Source organism: Pseudorasbora parva, chromosome 20, assembly GCF_024679245.1.
Source record: "Pseudorasbora parva isolate DD20220531a chromosome 20, ASM2467924v1, whole genome shotgun sequence".
Classification (NCBI taxonomy): Eukaryota; Metazoa; Chordata; class Actinopteri; order Cypriniformes; family Gobionidae; genus Pseudorasbora; species Pseudorasbora parva.
In genome coordinates, this window is record NC_090191.1 from 40217398 (window position 1) to 40229594 (window position 12197).

Here is a 12197-nt window from a genome sequence, read left to right on the forward strand (position 1 = left end):
TTATGTATTTTATATATGTATATAATTTGATGAAAAAATTACACACATTTTTATATTATATATATATATATATATATATATATATATATATATATATATATATATATACATACACACACACATATATATATACACACACACATTATATATATATATATATATATATACATACACACACACACACACACACACAATATACATACATACACATATGAAATTTGATTAATACACTCATATATGAAATTTGTTTTAAAAAAGATTAGTTGTAAAAGTGACGTGTGTGTGAGAGATTACATTTATATATTAGTGCTTATGATTTAGTAATAAACGGCAGAGCCTGAAAACACAATCAGAGGAAAAAAAGGAATCAAAAGCTCTTGGCATATATAAGAACATCAACATTTATTTCACATGATATAAAACAGATGAAATATGAACATTTGCATATTGACTCTGATACATAACCTCTTCTGCATCTCTGCTCTGCACATTGTATGGTGTACAGTATATACATCATGAACTTTACAGTTTATACATTAAAGTGAAACACCAAACCCTGCTTATTGCTTTTTTCAACTGTTTTAAAACGGTCACTTCTCATGTGCTATTCTCCTCGGAGCGCAAACTAAAGCCAGACTCTGGAATAACTCTCTTCTTAAAACTGTAATACTCTGTACTCTCCTCTCTATTTAAATATATCTCAGCCATAGAAAAATAAAACATAAGCTGGAACATTCATGAGTGTGTCGGGGAACAGTGTGGTGGCTATTGCGAACTAACCATCATACAGATCATTTACACTTCCTGTGGATCGGCAGCAGTACGGTGGCACACATCGTTTATACACCAATCATTTGATATTAAAAAAGAAACGATGGGTGTCGTACAGTGCAAAAGATATGAGTACTAAAATTGCGTCGTGAACACTAGATAAAACCGGGAGCGATTGATTAAAATCCATATAAAACAAGCAAACGATGAACTTCGGCAGCTTGAAGAAAGCGAGAGCTGGGTGTTTATGGGCTCTACTTCCTGTTGAGAGCACTTAACGTACATCAGTGGCGGTTCAGAAGCACCTCAGACGCCTCCGTCTGCACACACTTACACTCCAACAAACTGAAGAGAACTCGGGGATCTACAGGTGTGTCAGGAAAACTGAGGAGAAGAGGAGGAATATAAATAATCTTCACTATAAATGGGTGATCTAAGGCCTGGACGTCGCTGTGTTTGTGTCGGTCAGCTGAGGATGATGATGATGATGATGATCTGGGACGTCCCCTCACATGTTGCGGTTCACTGATGACGGTGGAGGGGCTGCTGGACACACAAAAACACACTTTACACACTCGCATGTAATAGTACAGAGCCCTGGACATGACATGCACTCAAAAATATACTGTGTATATATATATATATATATAAATATATATATATACACACACACAGTATATGTCACACATTAAGAACTTGTTCCCTCATTTAGTAAATAGTGCACATAATATAAAAACACACTTTACACACTCGCAGCCCTGGACATGACATGCGCTCAAAAATATACTGTGTATGTATATATATATATACATATCGCTGTCACGCATTAAGAACTTGTTCCCTCATTTAGTAAATAGTGCACATAATATAATTTGTTCCCTGTTTTTTCTTAATAGTGCACATAATATAATAATATCCTTGTTTTCATAAATCGTGCGTACAATATAATTCATTTTCTAGTTTAAGTAAATAGTGCACATAATATAATAATTAACTCCCTAGTTTTAGTAAATCTTGTCTACGTTGTACTAATTTGTTCCCTCGTGTTTAATGAACTAAAACAAGGGAACAGATGATTATATCAAGCACATGATTTACTTTAACCGAGTAAACGAATGAATAAAACGTAATGACGTATTAGTAAGTGTAATTTTTCCCGCATGTCATTTGCGCGCTCCGTATTACAGCATGTAAAATTACAAAAAATATATTTAATATTTACTCAGATATTGACAACAGTCCATTACAAAAGTGAATTACAAAATAAGTATAACGGCCGTTTCACACCGCAAGCGTGAGAGACGCGTAAACAGTGCATATTTTTCCCAGCGCCCTTGTTAGTCAATGAGTGCATTCACACTGAAGCGGGTTTCGGTGGCGAGCCTATTTTTGCTGCGCTGCTGACCCTCCTGACGCTCAATTAAAGCGAAAGCACACTTTTGATGGACAAAATAAATATATCACACAAAAAGTGATTAAAATGCACACAAGAAGCACGTGTAGTGTGTTTTAACAATAACTGGAGTATGACAGATAAGAAAACGAAGAATAAAAATTAAAATGTAGATGATTTACCTTTAAACTTGCTTTAATTATTCAGTTTGAGTGAAAGTATGATTATGATTATAAAAAGTAAACGAGCCAGAAAATATGATACATTTCTTTTAGTTTAGTACGTAGCCTAATACTCAGACAGCTATAGGCTCTAGCATTGTGGGAGCCGCTGCTGTGACGCTGTACAAACGCTTCCAGTGTGAATACTCTCGCGCGTCTGCAGCTGCAGTGACCCCTCATTTACACTGAACACGTGTGCGGCGCATTACGGCTGCGACAAGTTTTTATTCCGTCCTCCATGCTGTGCTAACTCACACCGGGAGGATATCAGAAGCGGAGAGCGACTGGATGCGTGAGACCACGTGATTGGCCTGTCCGACGTCCATTTCTCATCTCCTACCAAGGATATATTGCCAATATACATGCAATACGTTTGGGAGTCTGCACAGGGTGTTTATTTTGAAATTGACAGGGATTTTTTACTTTTATTTTGTATTTTCGGTGCGACTTGGACGCGCGTCCGTCAAAAATAGACTAGGCACCTATATTTAGCGAAGCGGCGGGAGAGTCGCTTCTGAAACGCGCCGCGTCGCGGCCGGTGTAAACACAAGCATTGACTAGAATGGGCGCGATCAGCTCCGGTAGCCGTGTCGCAGCCGTAATGCGCCGCACAAGTGTTCAGTGTAAATGAGGGGTGACGGTATAGTTACGCTGAAGCGCTGCTCACGCTTGCGGTGTGAAACCGCCGTAAGCATTTCACTATGCAAAATATAAAATTTGTCTTTTGATTGTAAAATAATGCATTTATTTCCGCATGCACATCTTTATTTAGTTAATGAGGTTAATGTCATTGTATTTACTTCATTGTTTTGAATTTAGCTTTTATAAAAAGGCGCCAGCCATAAGATAACAGACCAGAATTAAGAATTTAATTTATTACAATGATGATAATCAAAATGATGATTTTCTCTGGAGTGATTAGTTGATTTGTCTTTAATGGCTGTTTATGACTGGCTAGAGACATTTGCAGTTATGTAAACTATCTCTGAGTTTATGAACAGCTGTGAAAGCCAATCGTCCAGCTCTCAGTGAGACAGACAGTGGCCGTGTGTGTGTGTGTGTATTATATATGAGCGTGTGATCATGTGCAGCGGCGTCTGAATGACTCTTAATTGCGGTGTTAATTAGTGAAGCTTTATGCTCACTGAGACTCACTGAAGCTAATGAACTCTAGTTGGGAGGCTAATTACTGCTTCATTTGAGAGGATCCTTCATTTTCCTCGGAGAACAGACAGATTATTACACACACACTCACACTTGTATTTATGACGCAGTGAAACCCTGCACACTCAGAAAACATCTCCTGAAAGCTGCTATGAAACGCTATTACACTGGCTTTATGAGCAATACCATAAAGATACGCCGCTGGAGTCATTACAAACTGAGCACAAGGCGACTGTATAAGGCAGACGCAAGTGTTCGTTCTGATCGTGTGTGTGTGTGTGTGTGTGTGTGTTTGTGTGTCTTACTCGTCCATCTCTCCTCTCACACACACATGAAGTGAGAGCCGTCCGTCAGCTGTGGGGGGGAGGGCGGAGGCGGGGGAGAGGAGGAGGAGCTTGGAGATTGGGGCGGAGTCGACAGACTGTTCACTGCAAAACCCACAGCGCATGCGCAAACACACAACACACACACACACACACACACACACACACACACACACACACACACACACACACACACACACACACACACACACACACACACACACACACACACACACACACACACACACACACACGCCAATTGTTAATCACACACTGACACACTCAAGCAGGGCACTAAATGAACACTTCCTGTTCACAACCGGCTCTTTTTAGTGCATCAAAAATATACACTGGCCATGCTGAATATTTCTGATTCACTAAAATGCTGTAAAACACTCAAATACACAACAGGTTTAGTGTTTGGCACACAGTTATATTTACAATGTAAATATTGAAGAATTAATGTATATAATGATTCACTAAAACACACATCAGGTGTAGTGTTAGTAGTACCAGCTTCAGACGCACAGAGGACTTTAAAGAAAGTAATTCATTCATATTATTAAATATTTATTATGTATTATATTATAATGTTTATGAATATGTATGATGTTAGAATGAATATTTATATTTATATTAATGAGTATATATTATATACATAATTATATTTATATATTAATTGAAAAATACACCAGTTTATACTTTATTATCGTTGAGATACTATTATAATTTTAATAATATTTTGAAGTTTTTACTTTTATATTTTATTGTTTAATTTTCAATTAAATTTTCAGTAATTATATTGGATGTTTTTAGCATTATCAGTAGTGTTTTTAAATTTATACATAGTTGTTTATTAGTATTTTTATTTATAAAGTCATTAGGTTTAGTCTTAATTTCTGTTAACGTTGGACAAACAAAAAGTAAAAAAAAATTGATGGTTTCGGTTTAAGTTAACTAGTTTACTTTAGGTAACTTAGTTAAATAATAACCCTGATATAAATATAAATGTATAATTAGTTAAATAATAACCCTGATAAAAATATAAATGTATAATTTAATATATATATATATATATATATATATATATATATATATATATATATATATATACGTATATATATATATATATATATATATATATATATATATATATATATATATATATATATATATATATATATACGTATATATATATATATATATATATATATATATATATATATATATACGTATATATATATATATATATAATTGAAAAAAATTATCAAATAATGATACATTATAAAGTATGAATCACTAAAATCTAATTAAAAAAAGTTATAGAAATGATGGAATATATAATATAATTTATATTAATATATGATTCACTACAATCTAATTCACTAAAAAAGTTATATAAATTACAGAATATATAATTTATATATTATATAAATTTATTCATGATTCAATATAATCTAATTAATTAACTAAAGAAGTTATAGAAATTATAGAATATATAATTCATTTAAATATATTTAAAAATATATATATATACATTAATATGATTTACTAAAATCAAATTGGCTGAACACAAATAGACGTCAGTGTTAGGGCAGCAGCCTGAGGTGCACAGAGGACTATAGGGGAGGTCTGAGGGGGAAGACGGTCTTAAACACTTCAGTACGAGAGCTCATCTTCACCGCCCACCTGACATCAGCGTGCCATGTTTGCTATTGGTCAGCTCATAAGACCCGTCCTGCTCTTGACTGGAGGGCTTCTCGTCCTCCTCATCCTCCTCTTCGTCTTCCTCAGTGCCCACACGTACCATGACGGCCGTCTGCAAGCTGACACACACACACACACACGTCTGGTTCATTATCTTTGTGGGGACTCTCCATAGATGTAATGGTTTTTATACTGTTCAAACTATACATTATATCCCCTTACACTGCCCCTGCCCCTAAACCTACCCATCACACACACCCACACATGTAGTGTTTCGATGTTTTCTGAGGACTTTCCATAGGCGTCATGGGTTTCATACTGTACAAAGCGTATTTTATATCCCCCTACACTGCCCCTAAACCCATCACAGGAAACATTCTGCATTTTTAATTTCTCAAAAAAAATCCTTCTGTGTGATTTATAAGATGTTTTCCTCATGGGGACCTAAAAATGTCATTTTGTCCCCATAATGTAGGGATTACCAGCCCACACACACACACACACACACACTGCCCCTGCCCCTAAACCTACCCATCAAAGAAAACATTCTGCATTTTTACTTTCTCAAAAAAACTCATCCTGTATGATTTATAAGCCTTTTGAAAAGTGGGGACAGCTGGCTGGTTCCCACAATGTAGGTGATCTCAGGTTTTACTATCCTTATGGGGACATTTGGTCCCCACAATGTAATATAAACAAGGACACACACACACACACACACAGCGGAGATAGGTGAGCACTGCTGTTATGAAGCGCTGTGTGTGTGTGCAGATCTGTGTGAAGTGTGTCGTACCTGTTCTGTGTGGCCAGACTCCTGCGGTACTCCAGCGGACTCAGACGCTTCGGCTCCGCGCCGTCCTCGTTCAGCGTCGGTTTAGGACTCACGCTCTTCAGGAGAGACTCTTTAACGGAGGCTGATCGTGACACGGGCGGTTTCACCTGCGCAGACACACACCCGTCAAAAAAAACATCATACAGAGTGTTCACTGCTCCCTAAACACTATATATTTAAATATTTGATGAAAACATTTCCTCATATTTCCCAGTTTTCTGTGGAAATTGTTCATTAAAAAGTTGATGTGCATTAGGGCGAAATTATCGAAATATTGCAAATGTACATAGCGTGATTTGCATATTGCAACGACACACAATAACTGAACGATTTTAATAGGCTACTTTAACATTGTGAAAAGTGTACGTTTGAGGATGGCATATAGCAGAGAATAGACTGGGCACACGACTACTGTTACTTATGTGACTTGCTTGCTGTTAAGAAGAGTTATGGAAATTATGGAAGTTATTGGAAATGTGCTGTGTTGTGATTATTGTTTTATGTATTTAATTCTACTTTGTTGGTTTTTATTTAGTTTTTGTGTGCTGCTACCTTGGCCAGGGCTCACTTGTAAATGAGAAATCTATCTCAATGTGATTTTATTCCCTGGTTAAATAAAGGTATAATAAAAATATTATACGTAATAACTTGCGAAAAACAACTCCTTGCAGTCTCCCGAACTCCCAAAAAAGCCGCCTCTCTGAAAGAATGGGACCCCTTCAGTTCAGTTTCGTGTCCTGTTACACACTCGAAGTACCAAATACACACACAATTTTTTTTTTTAACATACGGTTTTGCTAAAACACTGATGACCACATTTACCATTTACCATTTTACCCAACCCGATCACACATAAAGGCGTATAAATAGAACGAGTGTGCAATGTCGTGGAATGTATACGCCAAAACTCATTTTGGCGTGCATATGATACGCTGTTTTTCGCGTGCATATGATACGCACTTTATGGCGTATATATGACACGCTCTCTTGGGTAGGTTTAGGTTCGTATGTATAATACGCCATAAAGTGCGAATCATATGCACTCGACAAACAGCGTTTCATATGCACGCCAAAATGAGTTTTGCCGTATACATTCCACGACATTGCACACTCGTACTATTTATACATATTTTTCGTGAGATCCGGCTGTTTTACCACTTTCAGGAATTGTTGTAGCGATTCTTTCTTTGTCCCAGAAATAATGTGAAACATAAATGGTATCATTCTCAGTTTTAAAATAAATTTAAAAATTTAATTTTACACACTAATAGCAATATTGCATCACATATCAAATATCGCATTATTTAACAAGGTATTGCATATCGCATTTTTCTTCAATATCGCACAGCCCTAATGTGCATGTACCTTGTTCTCCAAGTTAGAGGTCATCACTTTCCCTGCAGTTCTCTTGTGCATCCGTGTGCTTTACTGCCGTCAATTCAATTTGTTTTCAATCCGCGTTTGTGACTGCGTAGTCTCCTCAGACTATAAACGAAGCTCAGACACTCCAGATTACACATCAGCAGTGTCACTGCGCAGACACGAACATGAATTGAAAACAAACCCAGAAGAGAAGACAATGCTGAATAAAGTCGTAGTTTTTGTTATTTTTGGACCCAAATGTATTTTGGATGCTTCAAGAGACTCTAATTAACCCACTGATGTCTCATATGGACTACTGTGATGATGCTTTATTCCCTTTCTGGTCCTTCTGGAAAGGGACAGTATACTCTGCATATGTTTTTAATGGAGGGACAGAATCTTTCGGACTAAATATAAAATATCTCAAACTGTGTTCCAAAGATGAACGGAGGTCTTACGGGTGTGGAACGACATTAGGGTGAGTCATTAATGACATAATTTTCATTTTTTGGTGAATTAACCCTTTAACAAGGTATTGCAAATCACATTTTCAATATCGCACAGCCCTAATGTGCATGTACCTTGTTCTCCAAGTTGGCATTTGCGGACTCCAGGTCATCGGTTTCCCTGCAGTTCTCTTGCGCATCCGTGTGCTCCAGCTCATCCTCAGGAGACATGGCTCTGCGGTCGCCCTGCTCATCTGGAGAGATCACCGGGCTCTTCTTACGCGTCTGAGGGAACAAACAGGAAGCAATAAACAGACTGCAGGAGCGGTTCACAGACGCCTGTCAGGAGCGCAGCCAGCAAAGTGCACCGCTGTAGGGAATAATTAGGAGCACGATTCATCCAGTGACTCATCACTTTGAATTACAGCGCAACCTCTAATGGCGGAGCAGGTTTGTGAGAGCAAGAGCCCTCAGGACAGATGCATGATGGGAATATGACATGGATGGATCACTCGAGTGAGACAAGCATTTATAAACCTCAGATGATACAGTGAACTAAAGTGATCTTATGGGCGTGAAAAAGCATTGCAAAGCGACAGAATTCTGTTAATAAACTGAAAATTGATTTCAGACAGTAATGTGACAAAAAAAACACAACAGATATGAAACATATTTTTAAAGGAACTGTATGTAAGAAATGTATTTCAATGAATCATAAAATGGCCCTGATATGTCACTAGCCATTAAGAAATCATGTTCATTTCAAACACTTATATTACTGACAACAGTAGTCCGGCCAGGATATTGTCATTTAAAAGTTGTTGTTGCAGCCCTCATCTGATGTTGATGTTGACATGTTGTGTTTGGCCTGAAGCTCCGCCCTCCACCTATTGACCAGTCACAAAGTCAGTAGTGTCTGGGCATCCGGGTTGCCAGATCTGCTGTAGTTACCACAGCTGCAGCTACAAACGGTCCTGCTGATCTTGCAGCCAATCTGGCAACCTCGAGTCAGGGGGAGAGGGATACACCGCTCTACAGTCATTTGAAAGTGTTTGCAGTACCAGTTTTGGCCACAGTCTTAAATACACTTCCTTTAAGCAAATCAAAACGGCAGTGAGTGAAAATGGCTGTGAAATGCAGATGTTGGCACCTGTAGGGTGTAGTACGGGTTGTCTCTAGTGAAGGAGAGGCTGCGTGCCAGCGAACCGTCCTCTCTTCTTCGTTCACGTAGCGCCCCCTGCTGGTGCCGCCGGATTCGCTCCATTTGCTCCTCGACACTCATGCGTGTCCGGCCCACCTCTATCGCACTGCTCATATGCTCCACCGCGCTGCGAGGACGGTCCTGTGGGTGGGACTAAACATGCGTATATTATAGCAATGCATCAAATTTATTTCTTATTTTAAATCAGCTTTTTTGGTATTAGACTTTTTAATTAAATACAATAGTTTTAATGATACTGAAGTTTCTATTGGAGAAATTTCATGTCGGTGCATTTTATTATAAATATATAAAGCCCATAACTAAAAAAAAAGTTTATTAAATGTAATATTATTACATCACACATTTCAATAGTTATATTATTCAAATTACATCCATCTTAAAAAAAGAAAACTTAAATAATGATTCCATAATGCATAATAAATTAAGTTCTAATATTTTATATATATATATATATATATATATATATATATATATATATATATATATATATATATATATATATATATATATATATATATATATATATATATATATAAAACATAAAATAGTTTAAATATAAAAAAAATACAAATATTACTATACAAATTAATATAATAAATGTTACACAAACAAATGTACATATAATTTATAGAGTATAGGCTCCAGAATCTCATTGAGCTCATGTTAAAATGCCCAACTTTACAGCAGAAAAAAAACATATTTACAGCCTGGTACAAATTGTGGTTTTGGTCTATACGGCTAATCTTGCCCTTCATGAACACTGTGAGGGGGGTGAATGTTTTTACAACTCATTAGTTTACATTATATAAAGCCTTAAAGCTCTGCATAATTAAAGGTGTGATCACTTTAACAGACAGCGGATAAATGGCTATCCACCTGTCGTTGCGTCACCTCAGCTCCGCCCACATCCCGCCTCTTTGCCCATTGTCAGTTATCCAGGAGTAAGGCGCGATAAAAGGCCAGCTCGTCTCTACTTTACACTTCAGAACTGCTTTTCTGAATCCTATGGGTGACGTCACGGACACTACGTCCATATTTCTTTTACAGTCTATGCTTATAGCGCAGATCTCAACATGCGAGATCAATAACCATGACCGACGACGAGAGGAGGAAGAGAGGAAATGGAAGCGCTACGAATCTGCTGAAGCCATGTTTGGAGTGGGCGGCCAGATGGTTCTTCTCCAAACGCTAGGAGAACGTCTCTCGGTACCATGAGAAGGAGGATGAGTTCCCAGCCAGGCCACATGCCTGAACAGAGCTGTGTGACGACGTGTGACTATGTCAGTGATTGTTGGCAGGCCAGAACTCAAGTTGACAGCCGCATGTTATTTATTCATGTGTCCTAAACCTATCCAGGATGTAACCACACAGGACACCTAGCAATCGGGGTCGCCAAGTTCATGGTTTTCCAGCAGATTTAGGCTTCTTTTAAATTGCCCCTCACAGGTTCGTTTGTTTCCCGTGGGTTAAAAGTTTGACATATTGCATACATTGTATTCGACTGAAATGCTTGTGCTGGGTAACACTTCAGTGTGGGGAACACATATTCATTATTAATTACGACTTTTGCCTCAAACTCCTAATTTACTGCTTATTGTTAGTAAGGTAGTTTTTGTTGCATTTAAGTTTAGGTTTTGGGTAGGATAAGGTCATGCAGAATAAGGCGTTAATATGTGCTTTATAAGTACTAATAAACAGCCAATATCCTAGTAATATGCATGATAATAAGAAACTAGCTAACAGTTAATAACTGAAGCTTAAAATAAAGTGTTACCTTGTGCTGAAATAGTTTTTTTTTTATTATTCACTTTACAACTGTTTCTATTTTTTATTTGTACACATGGTATTCTTTTTCTTATGCATATGTTATTACTATTTTAATTCATTTCTATTTAAAGCATTTTGAATTGCCATTGTGTATGAAATGAGCTATATAAATAAACTTGCATTGCCTTAAAATATCATGCATTCCACCAATGATAAAACTGTACTAGATTATTTTTTGTTTTTATGAAGGAGTGGCCTTTTGAGCTCCTTTATGAAACTACTATATAGTGATTTTCAAGTTGAATTGGGCTATTTCTGACTGGCCTATGGGCTGGTTTTATTTTGGCACTCCTGACCTTGCAACCACCCACAAACTCGATTTGATTCCTTCAGATCTATTTGACATGCTTGTGTGCGGCGAACTCACTGTTCTGGGGTCAGGCTTCTTGCTCTTCCTCAAGGTGACATAAGAGGCGATGGTGGAGGATTCAGGCATGGGTGATTTAGTCCTCGGGCTGACCACTCCGACAGGGTAAATGATACCTGACAGAGAGAGATAGAGCGAGATCAGTGACCAGCAGCGAGGGCTTTATGACTGGAGGAGTCGGTGTTTGTCAGGGAACCTTTGTTGCCGCCGGACGGCTCTTTCTCTGCAGTCTGCTCAGATTTGTCTTCGCCGTTGCTCTCATCAACCTCAGCTACCGTGGTAAGCTCCGGCTCGCTCTTATACAGTCTGTAATCCGGGCCCTGGAGAGCAGAGATTTAACCTGCTTACACATTATTTACAGCACACACGCACAACCATACGAGGCGTACTGATTCTGTGAAGGTTTTTGCTCATGGATTACATATTAAAATGGGAATGAGAATAAAAAAAATACATTTTAAAGAAACTCAGCCTCACAAAGGATGCAAACCTATGCAAGGCTGCGGATCTATTGAATGTTTGACAGGAAGTGCTCAAGGATGCTGAAGATGGGTAAATGCAC

The 12197-nt window shown here is 37.7% G+C and overlaps 1 protein-coding gene across 26 annotated transcripts in view; it reads right to left on the reverse strand.

Annotated features, from left to right (window-relative positions):
• Positions 1-377: 377 nt before the first annotated feature.
• plekha5 (pleckstrin homology domain containing, family A member 5) overlaps positions 378-12197 on the reverse strand; it is a 205660-nt gene continuing 193840 nt past the window's right edge. For 22 of the 26 annotated variants that reach the window (XM_067427007.1, XM_067427001.1, XM_067427005.1 and 19 more), the window contains 8 exons: positions 11832-11955; positions 11636-11751; positions 9370-9573; positions 8355-8504; positions 6373-6518; positions 5562-5698; positions 3855-3977; positions 378-1317 (listed from right to left, as the gene is read on the reverse strand). In XM_067427007.1, coding sequence (XP_067283108.1) covers positions 3871-3977; positions 5562-5698; positions 6373-6518; positions 8355-8504; positions 9370-9573; positions 11636-11751; positions 11832-11955 — 984 coding nt within the window. In that variant the 3' untranslated portion in view covers positions 378-1317; positions 3855-3870. Of the gene's footprint in view, positions 1318-3854; positions 3978-5561; positions 5699-6372; positions 6519-8354; positions 8505-9369; positions 9574-11635; positions 11752-11831; positions 11956-12197 lie in introns of those variants that run through there. The other 4 variants (XM_067426982.1, XM_067426985.1, XM_067426984.1 and 1 more) reach the window with 4 other exon arrangements.